The 20000-nt window shown below is 44.1% G+C and overlaps 1 protein-coding gene across 1 annotated transcript in view; it reads right to left on the bottom strand.

The window, feature by feature from the left end:
* The window catches only part of epha3 (eph receptor A3), a gene marked incomplete at both ends in the record, with an annotated part of 207816 nt that overhangs the window by 51073 nt on the left and 136743 nt on the right, over window positions 1–20000 (bottom strand). Inside the window, 2 exons of the mRNA XM_083638195.1 lie at window positions 10058–10243; window positions 19177–19302. Of these exons, the coding sequence (XP_083494321.1) occupies window positions 10058–10243; window positions 19177–19302 (312 nt within the window). The remainder of the gene's footprint in view (window positions 1–10057; window positions 10244–19176; window positions 19303–20000) is intronic.

The raw sequence follows: 20000 nt of genomic DNA on the forward strand, positions 1-20000 counted from the left end.
ACCACTACACCAACACCAACGAAGAAGAAGGCTAACACAGGCTAACATTATGTTCGCTAGCTAATGCAGTCAATGAATGTCAGCAAACAACCAACAACACAGAGTCCAGTAAAAAGTCCACACAGAAAAAGAAAAAAAAAAAGATCTAGTGAAGCCCGTCTGGACAAACAGCAACAATGAGACCTGATGTCTGGGGGGAAACAAGAGTCGGGGCTGTGTTTTCGGTTCATGGAGGTACCTTACGTTAGCTTATTAGCTGCTGTGATATTGTGGTTTTGGCCGGCTACGTTAGCTGCTTGCTAACATGGCTATCTAATGGATTTACGACCCATAAGCTCCGCTAATAACGTTACCGTCTTGTGTGGATAATGTAACAGTCATAAATATGCCTAACGTCACTACCGTTATTCTTATGGAACATCAGCCCCAGGCATTAGACTGTATGGAGGAGCAGGCTATTTCCTGGCTCATGCTAACGTTAGTATCCACTTCCCCACAGCCAACGCTAGCCGAAAGACGACCAAACATGCCACAATAATGTCTGCTAATTCGTCCAGAATCCTTCAGGGACGTCTCGAGGCTGATCTGGCTGATACATTGTCCAGGTTGCCGTTTTCAAGTGACTTTTATTACAAAGCAACCTCTGCTGTCCTTGTTTTAGCCAGGCAGTGCAGATCCGGTACTCACACAGGCAGCTGCTGGGCGCGTGGGTGTACGGTGCACGAGCACCAGCTCGAGCACATGCTGCCTGCAGTTACTCTAGCGGCCACCGGTGTCAGTAAGAGTTAGAAGTTATGGAATGGACCTTTAAAGCACCAGACAACAGACTAAACCCCCCAGATTTCTGGCAAAACAGTATTCTACTTGATTCGAAAATTCTGCAGGCAAGATGGCCGCCTATAGTCCCAGTACCCTGGCAGAATTCCTAGCCCATAAACTAACTAATAACTTGGCCAATAAGTATGTAACATACAAAATAAAACAAACAGTAATGTCTTCATTTGATGTAGAATGCAGAGGACATGTAACTGGTTTGTTAAACTCGCATTCCAGGAATATTGTATTTACCGCACTGCTCAATGTTAACGTAGTTGGCTCGTGCCCAGTGGGCAACAGAATTAGGGAATGTATGAAGCCAGTCGTGAAATTCCATTAATTCGAAAAGTCCGCAGGGGGGCGCACGTCAGGTCCGGAAGTGACGACACGTACATTGGCTCCAATGTAAAAATGAGCCGACTTCTCTCTCGTTCTGTGTCTTAAATAAACATTTTCCGAATGAGCTTATGGTCTGAATAAACAATTTCAAGTCTTTTTCATGCTCTCCTGGGCTCCGTTTTCTAAATTATGGTCCCATTTCGAGTAAAAGAGCCGATAAAAATTATAACTTTGGGGGCGGGATTTTCTTTGATTTACACCAGCCACAGGAAACCAGATGATTCCAACCAGTTGCCAAGGCAGGCTAGCTAGCTAGCTAGCAACGTAGCCAGAGATTAAAAGTAAAATAACAGAAACAGCGTTACCCTTATGATATTTTAATGATGTTAGTAGACACACGTAATAGTATAGATCCCCGTTATGAGGTATGTTGATCAAAAGAACACCTAAAACGCTATATCGAAATCGGGTTTTAGTGGACGGGCAGCTCTGAAGTTGGGGCTTCAGAGCTGATCTGCGGCTAGCTAGCTAGCAACGTAGCAACAGTATAGAGCCCCCGAGGTCTGTTGATCAAAAGAACACCTAACGCTATATCGTTATGTAATGTGACTTGTGACATGATCACCACATTTCAATAAATATAACGTTTTTGCACATTTGAATGCTGCTGGTCGTTTGTTTAATGCTGTATATATTGGACATTTAAAGCTGATACACAATTGTGTTGAGGTATTCCGCAAAGCTCAATTAAAAATATAACGTGTAACCACGTGTAACACTTGAAACAATCAAATTTAACTTTTTCACAGCAATACACAGTCCAGCCCACCATGGTATGGTTAAGGATTGGAACCATTGTTTGAATTATATCGAAATATATTTGCATGGTGTAGCATGTAATGCAGTCTGTTAAGATACTGTAAACATGCTAGATACTCTGTGACACAGAAAGGCAGACGAGCTAGCAGCAGGGATCTTGTCACCCTGATTTCAGATAAACTTGTCTGTCTAGTAGCTAGACAATATTACTGTACCATAATACCACAAGCTAAAGGCAGCATACACCAATGGAAGGATGGGTAGCATTTGTCATCCAGGCTATACAGTAACGTTAGGCTATTATAAAGTTATGAAACGCTGATTCAGACGTTACAATAATATGACATAATATGAGCCAGTTAGCCTAGCTAGAGAGAGTAATTTCAGACCACCAGATATCACCATATTTCATTTCAATAAATATAAAGCATTCGTTGATTGAAGCAGACTGCTGATCGCTTGTTTCTCCGTCGTCATGTCCTCATGGTCCAATCTTCGGTTCGTAGTTCGTGTTCACTCGACATCAACAATCTTTATATCACATCTGATCATTTTATCCAACCTGCCTCTGACCAGACAACTAATGGATCGTTCTGCGCGATCATATTTGCGACATTCAGATACATGATAATATACAACAAGGCTATCTTTGTTGACAATGTTTATTGACAAAAGCATTAAAACAAGCAAATATAACAATATTCTCCGGTCACTGGCAGATACTAGCTAGGCTACAACTTGTTCAAAGCAAATCTCTCATGTCAGCATTTGGCTTGTGTGTTATGGCAATTTCCTATGTTGAAACAACTGATCAGCAGTAACATGTAGTTTAGCGTTAATCTCAGGAGAACAGAATATTATAGCTTTGATCGTCACAAATCATAATCCTCTGTTGTGTGTCCCATCGGTACTGGACGGCGCCTACCCCTGGAAGAAACGAATTAGACACTGTTAATCACTGTATAACGTTAATGTCTGCTTACCCAACACTACGTGCGATTGGTAAATACTGTAAATGCAGAGGTGGATAAAGTATCCAGAGGAGTTTAACCCCCTTGTTCCCCCTCATTGATTGATAGTTGATCTAACGTTAGCTAGATATATAACGCTATAGCTGGTAGATCATATGAGTATGCTTTGAGTCTGCCTCATCTCAAAGAGGTAACCTAGGTAAACAGAACTGCGTTTGTTTTCTGTCTACGTCCGAATCTGTGCAGCATGCAATACTAGACACTGTTAATCACTGTATAACGTTAACGTTTGCTTACCCAACACTACGTGCAATAGGTAAATACTGTAAATGCAGAGGTGGATAAACTATCCAGAGGAGTTTAACCCCCTTGTTCCCTCTCATTGATTGATAGTTGCTCTAACGTTAGCTAGATATATAACGCTATAGCTGGTAGATCATGAGTATGCTTTGAGTCTGCCTCATCTCAAAGAGGTAACCTAGGTATACAGAACTGCGTTTGTTTTCTGTCTACGTCCGAATCTGTGCAGCATGCAATACTGTTTAACGTTGTATAACGTTAACTTATGCTACTCTAGTCTAACGTAGCTAGCGTTAATGTCATGCTATGTAATTAGCGTTACGTTAGAAAATAAGATTACCTCGATTTTGTGGAAGATGCAAGCGGCAGGCTGGTGACGCCGCGCGAGGTCTGGAGGAAATAATACTCTGGTTTTTCTTCGGGCTATTGTATTCAATGTGAGAGCAATGGAGCAAGGCTAGCAATAGCAACTAACGTTAGCAACATTTGTTAGCCAAGCTAACGGCTAGCAGGGAAAATAACATGAACAAGATGGATGCCGTGGCGGAGGAAACCCTCCCCCGAGTCCCGTCCACGCTCACGCCCTTTCCTGTTTTCCCGGCTCCAGGTTTGAACAGATTTCCCACAATGCAACAGGAAAATCCATTCATCCAATCAAACGAAATCAAACAATTTCGGGAAGTGAGCTTCATTTTGCCGTGTCAAAATCATATAGCTAAGGTGGTCCAGATATTATGTACTGTCAATGCTCGTGCCTCAGAGAGCCTCGTTGTCCTAGAACCCACTCGCTTAGCGCCAGAACACACTCGATTTGGGGGCGAAACACGCCAGGATTGGCCAACGCCAACGCCAGTGCCCAGAACTGTCAAATCAAATCATCGACAGAGACGCTATGGCCTGCCTCCCAGTATTTTCAGTGTATCAGAGATAGAGAACGTTATAAATATAGCCACGTTATAAACAACAAACTAACAAATAAAAATTAGCACTAATGGGGGATACAAATTTGATAAAAAATCTGGAAAAAAATATAAAACAAAAAACAAAAAAAACAACAAACTAATGCTGGTGGTCCATATGGAAACAATGTTACTCAAAATGGTTAAAAGTTATATCAATTTGGTCATTCAGTGGCGTTTTACTGCCATGTAACATAACTAACTAGCTGCTAACATTAGCCACAGTAGGCAATTATCCATGATGCATTGCGATGTTAAAGGGCTCGCACTAAAAATGGGTCCATTGGAGTGAATGCAGATGTTGCAACTCTCCTATTATGGCTCTGGCGTGAACTACACAGTAATGATCACATGAAAAAAACATGTGGGGATGGGGGCTATATATAAGCTGAAAAAAGTGTTTTGGGGTTGAGTCCTGCTGTAAATAAGCTCGTTAGATTTTAGTCGATTTAGACAACTAAAATCTTATGATATTTAGTCAACTAAAACTTGACTCAAATTTTTCAGATTACTGAAATATGACTAAAAATAAATGGCATTTTAGTCAAAAGACTATCACTCAAACTAAATCAAAATGTGCTGTCAAAATGAGCATTGCTCTGGATATCTTCTGGAGTTCACTGAAAGGGGCTGAAAGGGGCTCAAGTCTTAACCTTCAAACAGCACTTTGAACGTGTGTGAGGAAGTGAGGACCGGCCAAAATGTCCTCACTTCACAGGTATAATACTCACATTGATCCTCACTAAGATAGCTGTACAAGAACACACACACACACACACACACACACACACACACACACACACACACACACACACACACACACACACACACACACACACACACACACACACACACACACACACACACACACACGTGTGGGGCACGGTAGCTCAGTGGTAGAGCTGTCGCCTCACAGTCAGAAGGTCCTGAGTTCGATTCTCGCCTGGGACACTGTGGGCGCTGTGGTTGTGTTCCCCCCCATATCTTCAGTGCCTACTGCCCAGGTGGGGTATCTCGTCGTAAGGGCCTTTCTCTCTGTGTGGAGTTTGCATGTTCTCCCCGTGCTCCCCCAGGGGGTTCCTCCGTATATAACCCCCCCACTAAAAACATGCAGAAGATCAGATCGTCATCGTCAACCGACCAGTGACGACAACATCCGAAGTTGGTCCCCGGGCGCTGTACGAGAAAGCGACCACTGCTCCTGGCCTGCCCCCCGGAGGAAAGGACATGCCTGGATGGGTTAAATGCAGAGGACACTTTTCACCGGCCACCGTCAGCATGAGTGTGTTGTGGCCGCATGCATGTGTTGTGGTGTTCGTGTGACAATAAAAGACGGGGCTTGTCCCGTTACGAGAGACATACTGGGATACTGCCTTGCCCTTGTCTCAGTCTAAAAACAGCAACAATGTAGGCCTGTGTGAGTACAGATAGAGACACTGCATGAAATAGGCCACGCCCATCACGGGGGAAATAGGTCCGTTCACTCCCATTCACCAGCGTCATTTCCCTTGAATTAAACATAGCTAAAAGCTGTTGTGTGGTGGGCTGCGCACACAACAAATGTAAAAAATCGCCAATTAATGTTTTTTTGTACTCCCGAGCAAAACAAGGAAGCCATTGAGAATTGGCGAGAAGAAAATGTGGATTTAGCTGTCAAGGAAGTAAGTTGGAGTGTTCATCTTCCGTATATACGATCTTTGTGTGCAACTATGTGACATACTGTAGGAGAACGCCAGCGCGTCTGATGCCATCTGTCTGATGTTACACCAGCGTTATTTTCATTCATTTAAACATGCCTAAAAGCTCATGTCATAGTATTTCACTTCAGGCCACTGTGTGGGATCGTTTATCCAGCGTTGTTTGGGCAATGAAAAGGGACAGTGCTCCAGGCCAACTGAGTTCATTTTCTCAATGTACCTTTCCCTCTCTGTTGGAGGAAGTGTACTGAAATAATCTTTTGACATTATCTAAAAAGAAAACTGTCTGAATCCCTGTAAAACCCCGCAAAACTATTTATATCTGATGAGAGTTCCTCCGTTCGCCCCGGTTAGCCGCGGTTTGTTTTGCCAGCTGCAGTCGTCAGGCAGTGCTTCCTTGTATTTTCCCCCGTCTTGGGCGTGGCTTCTGAATGATGACGCGTTTTGCAGTGTCTCTATAGCCCTGTCCCTGGCTGGCTGGACGTTAACAGTGTGAGTACATATAGTGTTGTCAGATTTATAGCTTATATTTCGGATTTCTATAAATATAGCAACAGAGCTTGGTCTCATGATGGAAGCGGAGAATCAGAACCTTGATGTTTTTTGCAATCCTGTAATTTTTTTTTTTTTTTTTTTTTTTTTTTAATGGTCGTTATTGTTGTTTTTGTTGTTGGTTATCGATATCTCTCTCTCTAGTATACCTACCTTTACTATTTGACGTGTGACTGAGAGAACCTGCTAACTACACTTTCATATTAGTTTGTTTTTGTTGTGGTGATTTTGTTTGTCAGTTTATTTTTGGAAACCCAAAGATTGTGAAAATATCCAATATCAAACATGATGGGTGGGAGTGGGAGGGGGTGGGGGGTCAAGGGTGGGAGAAAATGAGACAAATGTTATGATGTTACCTGTATATTATCTGACTACTCCAATAAAAACATTATTAAAAAAAAAAAACAGTGTGAGTACATATAGTGTTGTCAGATTTATGAGACAACTAGAACGGCTGCACTGTAGATATAAGTGAGCAGTCGACATCCATGTCTGTCCAGACTTCGACGTTTGAGCCAAATGTGAAGAAATGCGTTACCGAGCTTGAAAGGTCACAGTGACCTTGACCTTTGACCACCAAAATGTAATCAGTTCATCCTTGAGTCCAAGTGGACATTTGAGGCAAATTGGAAGAAATTCCATCAAGGCGTTCCTGAGATATCGCGATAACAAGCTTGAAAATGGCGTTCGAAAGGTCACAGTGACCTTGAACTTTGACCACCAAAATCTAATCAGTTCATCCTTGAGTCCAAGTCGGCGTTTGAGGCAAATTTGATGAAATTCCGTCAAGGCATTCCTCAGAGATCGCTGGCCGGACATACGGACCTAAGTACGGACGGACAACCCGAATCCATCCGCCGGCGGAGGCATAAAACAAGCCCGATAAGGAGGATTACACAGATTAGGTTTAATCGTGCATTCCTTTATAACTGGGGACTGGTAATCTTACGACTTCAAAGGTCATGAGGTGGGCGGTGACGTCATCAGAGCTGGTATTTCCCGTTCCAAACTCGTAGGAGCCTCAGCAGCCCCAACCTCAAAAATTCCAAGATGGCTGCGCCGCACAACAACAGTAGGCTAGTAGTAATCGTAGTTATATTGTTTAGCACTTCTGTTTTGTTTGTGTCTCACAGCTGTAAATACAGCACTGCCTAACTTCTATCTGTGTGGACATGAGGCTGCAGTGTTTGTATGCGCAAAATGCCATGTTGTCAATTGTTATTGCTAACAATGGCTAGCTTGTCTAGCGACTGGATCTGACCAATGAACAGTGAACTTCCCAGCTCAAGTTTTCTGCAAATGGTACGCTAACAAAACGGATGTGATGTCATTTAGCCTCCACATCCCAGTTATTTTGCGATAAAGGAACGCACGATAAGCATTGGGTAGGTAGTCTAGAGGTTTAGGCCTTGGGTAAGTGGTCTTTAGGTTTAGGCATTGTGTGGTTAGGGTTAGGGGACCCAGGGAGACCCAGGGGTCTTCAAGCGCCCTGCCCTAACCCAAAACCAGGGTGGTACTACCGTATTTCTCAACTCATTCTGAACGACAAGCCCGAGGGGTGCTTGACCTTTGCCTGAACCTACAGCTGCCGAGTGCTTTTGAACGGTCGGCCCGTGCTGCTTTAAAGGTGCTTGCCAAAGCAGGGCTCTGAGATGGGTTTCGAGTGAGAATGGGCTGAGAACAAACCCAGTATATTTTAGAGCGGATCCGATCCGACTCACGGAATGTGCATATCACAGCAGACAGGACTATAATTGGCCCTGCGCTCTCAGAGTGCTTCTACTTTTTTTAATTCTACTCTTGAACTGGCAGAGCTGCTTAGGAAGTCAGAGTGACGGAGGCCACGTCCACTTCTCAGTGACTGAGTTCTGACTCAGAATCATTACTTCCTGTTTGGGGGGGGGGGGGGGGGGGTCCTGTCTGTTTGGGCAGTGGTTCCTGTTTGAACAGGCCTGTGTCTGTGCCAAAGACAGTCTGATGAAGAGGCCCAGAGGGGAGAGATCTGAGAGAGAGAGAGGCACAGGTATGGATTTATAGACTCACGCCTGCTCTGGACACAGCATTGATCAGAGCTCTGACCTGCAGAGATTTACACCCCAGACGGCCCAACTCCATCAAACTCCTGTAGCGTAACATTACTCTGCTCTCTCACTGAGCGCTCACCACGCTGGAGCCATTTGTCAAAGATAGCACAATTGTGGAATCAATTTCTTTTGCCAATTATCTCCAAAGAAAGGCTTTATATTTGTTTCACCAAATGGACTAACACCTATTTATATTTAAATACTTTTTAAATCAAATGTGTAGGACTCAAAATTGGATCATTGAGATGACTTGAATGCAATGTTTTTTTTTATTATTATTATTATTATTATTATTATTCAACTTTTATATAACCAGGCAGACTTCTAAAGAGTCTATTCAATTAACCCATATATCATCAGGTGGTATCACTCATTCTTAACCAACAGGACCCAGCAAGTCCGAGTGAACCAGGCACTGTCTGAGCCCAAGGTGATCAACACAGGTGTCCCCCAGGGATGTGTGAGTTCGCCCCCTCTTTTTACAGTGTACACAAACGATTGTAGAAGTATTCATTCAGGAATTTTCGTTATTAAATTTTCAGACGATACTGCCATCTTGGGTCTTATAGACACAGACACAGACATTTCGAGTTATAGTCTGGAGGTCGAAAGGTTTGTACAGTGGTGTGAGGACCATCACCTCATTGTAAATACAAAAAAAACAGAGGAAATTATTTTTGATCCAGGGCACCTGGGGGATCATTCCCCAGTGTTAGTCCACAATGCCCAAATTGCCCAGGTCCATTCATACAAATACTTGGGTGTACATATTGATTGTAACCTATCTTGGAATGTCCATGTAAACTCTGTGTGCTCTAGGATCCAGCAGCGACTGTACTTCCTGCGACGACTCAGGGTGTTTGGGGTCGGACAGAGGATTTTGTTATTATTTTATCATGCTGTTATAGAGAGCATTTTTCGTTACGGTATATCTGCTTGGTTTGGCAACTTACCAGTTAAGCTGAAATCACAAATAAATAGACTGGCTCATACTGCAATGAAAGTGATGGGGGTGAGGGAGCACCCCACCCTTCAAATACTCTTTGAGAAAACTGTAATCAGACAAGCTAGGAAGATCATTGCTGACCCCTCTCATGTCTTGTATTCAGAATACGAACTGCTTCCATCTGGCAGGCGTTACAGAGTCCCAATCAAGAACAAAAAAAGACACCTCAACAGATACAAATACTCTTTCATCCCCATATCAGTCAGTCTCCTAAACTCAGGTCATAGGTAATGTATTGTTGATTGTACTGTAAATTATTGATGTTTGCACTTTGGTTGTGTGTTTGCACATGTCGGCACTGGTGTGCTATGCACTATTGTTTTTTTTGTTTTTGTTATGGCACTGTGTACCTATGTGGCAGCCTGTATGTCCAAGACAAATTTCCCTCGGGACAATTAAAATAATCTTGAATCTTGAATCTTGAAATTGATAAAGTGGATTTCAGATACTCAGTTTCCTAATGGGCCTTGGTTTTCGTACGCGCGCGCATGGGTGTGTGTGTGCATGCACTCACTGCGTGTCACCACCCCCTCCAGTCTGATGATGTTGGGGTGGTCAAACTGTCCCATGATTGACGCCTCGGCCAGGAAGTCCCGCCTCTGCTTGTCGGTGTATCCTGCCTTCAGCGTCTTAATGGCCACACAGATCTCCTTCTTACTGGGCAGCTTGAGACGACCAGAGCACACCTCTCCAAACTCACCTGACAACAAACACGGCATGCAAACAAAAAGCATCAGCTTCAACATCGACAAGTACAGACTCTGTCCAATCACATCATGACATAGACATCATTAATCACTTTTTTATCAAGTTTTTGCCCCAATTGTACTTGGCCAATGGGCCTTTATCACAGCAGTCATGTTGTGTCTAACAGGCATGGTAAACACAGGTGCAACCAAAACATTAATGAAGGCCCCAGCACTGGAACACCTGGATTGGAAGTTGGAAACCCTCATTAAAGTTTTGGTTGCACCTGTGTTTACCCTGCCTTTTAGACACCAAATGGCTGCTGTGAAAAAGGCCAATTCCCTGTCCCGGTTGTTGCTCCACCCCCTCTGCCGATCTGGGAATCTGGGGAGTGTTGTAGACTAGCACGTGGAAGGATCGTGCTATTCCCCCAAGTTCCCCTCCCCCCCTGAATAGGCGCCCCGACTGACCAGACGAGGCGCTAGTGCAGCGATCAGGACTCATATCCCACCGGCTTCCCACCCACAGACACGGTCAATTGTGTCTGTAGGAACGTCTGACCAAGCCGGAAGTGCCGCTGCCGGGAATTGAACCCGGGGCCCTGCGGTGGGAGGCGAGTGCTTTTGAGTCTACACTACACAGACGCCTAATTAATTAATCCATTTTTGCTAGTTGATCGGCTGCTTTCATCTCTTCACTGAAGAATGAAGTAACATCAATAAAGATAGCTTATAACCTATTACATACAAACATAGACGCAACACTTAATTACAGATTTCGCCAAATACAGAGGTCATGTGGTATTTAGTCTCAACACCAGACCCATGAGAGTTCTTACGCGGATACACGTAACACGTTACACACGTTACTGCATGCTGGAGATCTCCCTCTGGGTCTGATATACTACGTTACTGCATGCTGCAGATCTCTCTCTGGGTCTGATACACTACATTACTGCATGCTGCAGATCTCTCTCTGGGTCTGATACACTACGTTACTGCATGCTGCAGATCTCTCTCTGGGTCTGATACACTACATTACTGCATGCTGCAGATCTCTCTCTGGGTCTGATACACTACGTTACTGCATGCTGCAGATCTCTCTCTGGGTCTGATACACTATGTTAATGCATGCTGCAGATCTCTCTCTGGGTCTGATACACTACATTACTGCATGCTGCAGATCTCTCTCTGGGTCTGATACACTACGTTACTGCATGCTGCAGATCTCTCTCTGGGTCTGATACACTACATTACTGCATGCTGCAGATCTCTCTCTGGGTCTGATACACTACGTTACTGCATGCTGCAGATCTCTCTCTGGGTCTGATACACTACGTTAATGCACGCTGCAGATCTCTCTCTGGGTCTGATACACTACGTTACTGCATCTTCCAGCCAATCTTCATCTCTGTGATTTCGTCGTATTTTTTTTCCGGTGGAGAAAAAGGACGTCACAATGCTGGAGACACTGTTTGATTGACAGGTGAAGTGCAGAAACAGCATGCCAGTGAGCACTGAGGACCCAAGATGGCTGCCAAAAATAACCTCGCTGATTACCACTTCATCAACGGCCATTACTCAAGCACATGTATTTATTGGTTTTGGAAGGGAATCATTGTTGAATTCTTTATGGCCACAGTACAGTACGGTTCAGTACAGTACATACCAGACCGACCAGAGGAGGTGCTAGTGCAGTGACCACGACTCATACCCCACCGCCTTCCCACCCGCAGACACGGCCAATTGTGTCTTTACATTACATTACATTACATTATGTAATTTAGCAGACGCTTTTATCCAAAGCAACTTACAATATCACATTTTGTCAACAGTAGTGTCAACTGTGCAACACAATCTGCATCAGCCAAGACCTTATAAAACAAATAAGTAGCATTTGTCAATACTTGGAGGAATAAGCAGCATTTTATTTATTTATATTTTTTAATAGAAGGAAGTGTGTTTTTAGTCTCGGGGTCCACAACGGTGTCTAACCCATGGGTCTAACCCTAACCCTAACCCTGATTTATATTTTTAATGTCTATCATGTCTGATAACATCAGTAGTTTAGTGTTAGCTAATCTAAAGCTGTCGGCCATTTTGCCCACGTTAATCCCACCACACCACGTGCCCGACGTACAGCTAATCAAATACCTACCCGAGCAGATATTGAAGGCGAGCCATTTCTGCACCGACACCAGGATGAGCGAATTTTGAGTCCACGTAGCGAAGGAGGGGCAAGGCGATCTGCAAGGGTGTAGTAGCGGGGGGAGCGGTGCGAGGTTTGGAACATGCCCAGATTGCAGATAGGAAGGAGCAGTCTGGTGTACTGCCCTGTAAGCCAGTACCAGTAGTTGGGTTTCCATCCAAAGGTATTGCAAATTTTAACAAGATTTTCAGAAAGTCGGCAAAAGAAAATGTGAAATTATGCGTTTCCATCCACTACGTTATGCGTAAGATATATTAGGAGTTGGTGAAAAGGAGGCGCAAGCAATTGACGTGATTAAAATATCGCCAGATGGCAGTCAAACCCTGAAACGATGGAAATTAACCACGTGTTCTCTGAATAAATGTGAGGTAAAGAGAAAACTTTCAGGAGGAAAACATGACGGAAAGCTTGGTGAGCACACTGTTCAGTTAAAATGGCATGGTTTTTGAATGGAGTGTGGTGTGGTAAAAGATTTGCTTATTTGTTTCCACTGCACTTTTCGATTTGTCCTTTTATCGATACACCAACTTTTCCACCTCCCCCCCGCCGCTCCCCCCCGAAGGTATTTTCAAATTTTGCTGTGTTTCCACTCAGGTTGTTTAACAGGTGGAAGGAAACCCACGGTGAAGGTCCCGGAAGAGAGGAGTGACATGAGAGAATTTAGGTTGGTTGAACACCAGATGGGCTGCAGCATTCTGAATGAGCTGTAGCGGTAGGATGGCAGAGGCAGGTATAGAGCTTCCCTCTGTCTGTAGGAACATCTGACCAAGCCAGAGAGGTAACACGGGGGCTTGAACATGTGACCCTCTGGTTGGTGGGCAGGGAATCTACCTCTGCACTACCCAGATGCCCCAGATAATAACGCATCATGAACTTTCCTTTCTTTGTATTAAAACACACCGTGACTCAACATCCACTCTGGGAGGGACCAATTAGCATTCTTTGCCAGTGAGCGGATGTGTGTGTGTGTGTGTGTGTGTGTGTGTGTGTGTGTTTGTGTTTGTGTGTGTGTGTGTGTGTGTGTGTGTGTGTGTGTGTTTGTGTATGTTTGTGTGTGTGTGTGTGTGTGTGTGTGTGTGTGTGTGTGTGTGTGTGTGTGTGTGTGTGTGTGTGTGTGTGTGTGTGTGTGTGTGCGCGTGCGTGCGTGTGTGCGGGTGGGGCGTGCGTGTACCTTACTGTAGGCATTCTAGGGAGCCACTTCAAAGGCAGCCAACCCTGTGACAGGGACTTGGCTGGCCCGGAGGAGATGAGTGGGGTGTGTGTATCTTGCCTGCGTGTGTGCATGTATGTGTACACACACACAGTGTGTGTGTGTGTGTGTGTGTGTGTGTGTGTGTGTGTGTGTGTGTGTGTGTGTGTGTGTGTGTGCGTGCGTGCGTGCGTGCGTGCGTGTATGTGTGTGTGTGTGTGTGTGTGTGTGTGTGTCTGTGCGCGTGCGTGCGTGCGTGTTATTCCGCAATGTATATGCAATATGGAGTGTGTGTTCATGCGAGGTGATGTCAGAGCTGAGGCATGCAGCTCTCTCTCTCTCTGTGTCCAGTACGATCGTTTCCCATCAAGTGGGGGTCAAATTGTGGAGCAGAGCGGGCGGGTCTGGAACAACTTACGCTGGCGTAATTACAACCTGTCTAAATACCAGAGCCGCCTGTTCGATTCCTGCCGCGGCCGCGCTCGCTCCTCTGGCCTTGGCTGTGTAGTGGACAGACAGGCCTGCGGACCTTTCATGTGGTCACTCGCAGAAAGACGATCTTGGTCTAATAAGGCTTGATTAGGAACGCTAACCCCGTAGCGTAGCCTGCTTTGATGTGAAGGTCTGAGCCGTGGAAGCGGCATGTGTTTTGTCTTCGAACGCACGATGGCCGCTTGGCAGGCGGATCAAAGTGTGCTTCACGTGTTTAATGGAGACAGATGGGGCTGGAGGAAGCAGGGCGATGCTGTATATTGTCTTGTGGGCCTTTAGAAAACAATGGGACGCACACAGAGTGTGGGCCAAAACGTCAAACGCATAAATCACAGCTCCCGTTTGTAATCTTCCACGGCGACTCTTGCTCACGACACATGTTCTAGTTTTCAAAGTACAAATTGTGGAAACATTTGATTTGGATAATCCAATGTTGATACTGAATTGACTATCTGCTGACAGAAAGTACATCAACAAATTGTCATTGGCCTGTTTGCTGCATCTACAGACTATGGGCCCTATCGGTCATTTTGTATTAGCGTCTGTCTTGTGCCCGAATAATGCTGCGCGCATCGCTAATTGTGGGCGGGTTCTCCCACCCTCCTGCCAGGCGCAAACGGTTTAAATGGGTGTGGTTATAATGGTAATTTTCACATAAATCACCAAAATAATGTTATTTTTAATTTGCAGTCAAGGGAATATCAAACAGGTGTTATCTATTCATTTTAAGAATGCAACTGTTTCTGCAAATGAATTTGAATGAATTTGCCCATGCATGCTGTAATCCCCATTGCATCATATACCAATAACATTGTATTCTTTATCAAACGAAATACTCTTAATCTATTTTGTTAACCTTTTATCCTTTCAAATCCATGCATTAAAAATAGTTTGCCCTCACATGCAGTGAGCATCATTTCATCTCTCTCTTGCTCTCTCTCTCTGGCAGAAAAAACAACAACGCTTACTGTAATTAGATGTTTCGTTCATATAGGCTATAGCCTACACATGTAAAAATATCTGTTTGTTTAATAGGTAGGAATATACAGATGTACGTAAATAAATACACTGCTTCTGAAACAGCATCATGGGCCACACAATTAATGAAATCCCATCAAAATGTCACATTTGAATCAATTCAACAACCATGGAGTATTGATTAATTCTACAATATGTAGATCAAATGGCGAACCGTCAGGGCCTTCTAGGTATTCACTGAAGGCCCAAGAAGAAATTGAAAAGAAAAGAATTTCCCCCTAATAAATGATTTCATTGTATTTGTGATTTATTAGTTTTTATTCACTGAAATAACAGTAATATTGTCGCTAAATTGTTCAGATCTTGGACTCACTTTGTTTCAGCAAATATGGGGTTAAATATTTGGACCAGCCTCCACCGGCAAATGGTATTGATTGACAGCAACCCTTCGCGAAGACCGACTCTAGTCATGACATGAGGATGACAATTTTGATGACAGGTGTCTTAACCAATCAGAATATCATTTAGTTGTGGCGTTAGCCAATCACAATTAGTTGAGTTGTGGGTGGGATATTTCGAGGAATTCGCGAATCCAAGCCAACCAGGAGACGAGACGGACGACAAGGAGGGGGGAGTTTATGATGATGTGGTTGTTGTGACATGGGGTTGTGATGAGGAAATGGACGCACAGTGGTAGTTTTCAAACGATTTAATCTGGAGCTGTCAAGCTATATTTTTGCCATTTCCAGGCTAGCTTGGAGGGTTTGCTTGTTGCTTTTCAAGACAATGGGTTTTGTCATCAAGTGATCGTAATTGGTAAGTTAAAAAAAAATGTTTTATTGCTGGTGGTGCTGGGGGCTGGGGCAGCTGATGTCGGTGGGCAGGGGGAGTTTTGGACCTGTCCGCGGGTTTTAGAGTTCGTTGTGCTTGTAATTTCGGAGTCTTTCTGTGTATTCAGCTAATTGTTAAACTGTAGTTGTGTTACTGACAGACTGTAACGATACAGCGACCTAAAGAACCTGGCTGTGGAAGACAACTCATAATAGTCGGCCCTCACCAATTCGTAAAAAGACCCACGCAGTGCGCACAGAGACCTGAGACTTGCACGTACAGTAGGCTATATATATTATTGTGTGTGTGTGTGTGGGGGGGGGGGGTTACTGCATAGAAGGCCCGGTTCTGATAGGCACAGTTCGCCACTGCAAATAACTGCATCATCGGAGATGGTGCTTCTTCCACTCGCCACCTCCGGCCATACACGAATAAGTTTAACACGGTGATAAATACGCTTGGTGGCGGCGATGCACAATGAAAAACGTGCAGTGGAGTTAGGCGTGGTGCGGTATGCAGACAGGGGTATTAGGCTCTCAGGCCTCTCTGACAGCTTTACAGTGTGGAGGCTCTGGAGAGCGACCAGCCGTTAGCCTGTGTGCTTTAGCCCCATCTCTCCTGTCTGCACCCACCATGAATCACTAGACATTACCCTCCCTCTGCACTGCTGCTAGACACATCAGAGAGTGAAAAGGAGAGGAGAGGCGGAGAGAGGAGAGTAGGAGAGGAGGGGAGATGAGGAGGAGAGGAGAGGAGGAGAGAGGAGAGGGGAGGAGCGAAGAGGAGAGAGGAGAGGAGAGGAGAGGAGGAGGAGCAGAGGAGAGGAGTGGAGGAGAGAAGAGAGGAGATGAGAGAGATGCAGAGGAGAGGAGGGGAGGGAAGGGGAGGGGAGGAGAGGAGAGGAGAGGAGAGGAGAGGAGAGAAGAGAAGAGAAGAGAAGAGAAGAGAAGAGAAGAGAGGAGAGGAGAGGAGAGGAGAGGAGAGGAGAGGAGAGGAGAGGAGAGGAGAGGAGAGAGGAGGGGATGAGACAAGACAAGACGAGAGGACTTTTACTGAAGTAGCCTAATATTCTAGGTGACTATAACTTCTATCAAAGTCATTTTCTGGTCAGATATCTGCACCTTTACTAAAATGGCTTCCTCATCCACTGGAAGGTACAGTACAGCGAGGGAGCCATAGGGGGGTGAAAACCAATCTCCCAGCTGGAGAGAGAGTGAGCTACCTCCTCTCTCTCTCTCTCTCTCTCTCTCTCTCTCTCCACTCTTTCATCCCTCCATCTCTGCCTGCATGGTGGAGGTGTGTTGGGACGGAGGGATCTCAAGCTGGGGGCGTTAAATGATTTCTCCTTCCCAGCTGTGTTATATGGCAGCTGTGTGTGTGTGTGTGTGTGTGTGTGTGTGTGTGTGTGTGTGTGTGTGTGTGTGTGTGTGTGTGTGTGTGTGTGTGTGTGTGTGTGTGTGTGTGTGTGTGTGTGTGTGTGTAATTTGCATACACAGAGAGAGTTTGACATGTACAGTAGTATATGTGTGGGTGCACCGAGGTATTATAGTTTTATTCGCCACATTAATAAATGTCATTATTCTTTTTCTTTATTCTCTGTTTATGTTTATTTGTAACTTTGTAACACTTCCCATGCTTTATTATTATGATTATTATTATTACTGTTACTTTTCTTTTATAGTGTCGTATTTGATTTACATTACAATTGATCCTAAAACTGTTTTCAGATTTTTTTAGTTTTTGAATTTTAACAAGGATGGACTGAGTCATGTCTGTTTTGTGGTAGTGTTTGGGTGAACTTATTTTTATTTTATTTATTGTATTTGACCTTTATTTATATAGGGGTGGCCCTTGAGAGCAGGCTCTCATTTTCAAGGGTGCCCTGTTATAACATTTATAAAAGTTACAAAAATTGTGTAACTTTTATAAATGTTATAACAGGGCACCCTTGAAAATTACAGAGAGACAAGATACAGACAAACAGTCAAAACACATGATAAAAGCACATCAAGTAAAACACGAGTACTCCTCGTGCAAGGTACCCTCGAGGAGCACTCTAAATTAATCTAAAGAGACCAAATGCTCCTGGTCCTGGAGCCTATTGCCCCATTCCACCTATTTACCAGGGGCATAGAATGAAAAAGCAGTCTTTCCCTGTTCAGTCCTCACATGCTGAATAAACAGTCTGATGTGACCGCGAGCGCGTGTTGGATAACTTGCATTGTTGAGACTGAGAAGCAAGGACAGATATAAAGGACGCTTGCCAGTTAGAGCTTTGTAAATGAATAAAAGACTGTTGCTCTCTTGGAGCCGTCAGTGAGGGTCAGCCCACCTTTTCATATAAAATACAGCAGTGTGTAAGAAATCCATCAGCCCTTACAAAACGCAGAGCACTATGATAAACTGCATCAAGCGGCTTCAAGATGGTGGATGAGGCCTGTATAAACACCACATCGCCATCATCAAAAACACACATTATTAGCGACTGTACAATGGATTTTCTAGTATAGAATGAAAAGCAAGACTTATTCCTATACAGAAAGACAATTTTTCTCCTCAGCTTCTTGGTAGTCTTATAATTTTTATTAATTTGTATTATTTATTTGTTTAACTTGGATTCACATTCCAATTTACTTTCAGATTGTTTTCAGGAAATTCTTGCTTCTTAATTATTTGACTTGATTTGATTTGATTTGATTTGATTTAGTTAGGCCTGCTTTTTCCACATATAAACCTGAAGAGAATTAATGTAATTTCGGAGGTCCAATTTATTCAGTTTCTACACTGAGTCCAGTTCTCTACATTTACTGCCACAGGTTTCATGTCATGTTAGAAAATCCATGAAACTGCATTGGAAATTAGTGGGATAATCACAGCTATCAGAAACTTATTTTCAGAAAAATAGTGAATATGAAACTAAATGATGGCGTTTTGCATTTTGGTCTTAGTTTCACCCTAATCATGAAATTCTGAGTTTGCGATAGCAATAATTAATTGCTTGCAAGTTTGCCAAAATTCCCTGCAATTTCTCTGCAAAAATGGCAGAACAGGTTCCTCAACTTGCAATTTTTGCCAGTTCCCGCAATTGCAATGCATTGCAATTTTTTCAGAAAAACAGCTGCAAAATTAAGCATTTTTGATCGCATTGATCACACACACAAAAAAAGCAAATTCCTGGCGAGACTAACCTATAGGTCTGTGTGTGCATGCATGCTGTATATACAGTGTATGTTTTCCTGTGGTCTCACCTGCTCCCACCACCTTGTCGATGTTGATGGCTGCAGCGTGCAGCTCCTTGGTGAACTCGCTCACGGCCTGGCTGGGGTCCTCGTAGGTGTGGGGGTCCACGTACGTCCTGAAGCCTGGGAGACGCACTGCAGTGGCACACAGCATCTAATGACATTAAAAACTCTGTGTATGTGTGTGTGTGTGTGTGTGTGTGTGTGTGTGTGTGTGTGTGTGTGTGTGTGTGTGTGTGTGTGTGTGTGTGTGCGTGCGTGCGTGCGACCGTGCGTGCGTGCGTGTGTGTATGGACTACAGATGTTTCTGAGCTGAAGAACATCCCGGCTCCAAGTTCAACAGACTTTTCAATTGTTCAAATAAACCCCAATCAGAATACTACAGCTGATTTGGCAACGGTGTGGTAGTAAAGATACACGCACGCACGGGCACGCATGCGAACGCAACTCTATACGTAGGGGATGAACATGCAGAGAATTTACACTCGATACAATGCACGGGGTGGGTATCCAACTAAAGAGGTGTTAAAAAAATGAGTAAAAGTCCTTCAGACTGGATAAAGATGTATACAATTTTTAAAAGAAGATATTTGAAAAAAGAAGGATAAAGACGTTTTAAAATCTTAAAGAATATAGGATAAAAATGTTTACAAAATTTTTGGAAGTCGTTGTTATGCCCGAGTGGAGCATACAACAATAATAGTAATGCAATAATAATGGGGGGGGGGGGGGGGGGGGGGGGTGGGGGTGGGGGTGGTGCAGCTGTCTATATGTTCTCTGAGGCGAGGCTCAGTCTCCCACACTTTGAAAAAACCTGGCGTATAAAATATCAG

This window comes from Poromitra crassiceps (genome assembly GCF_964638095.1).
Source record: "Poromitra crassiceps genome assembly, chromosome: 6".
Lineage (NCBI taxonomy): Eukaryota > Metazoa > Chordata > Actinopteri > Beryciformes > Melamphaidae > Poromitra > Poromitra crassiceps.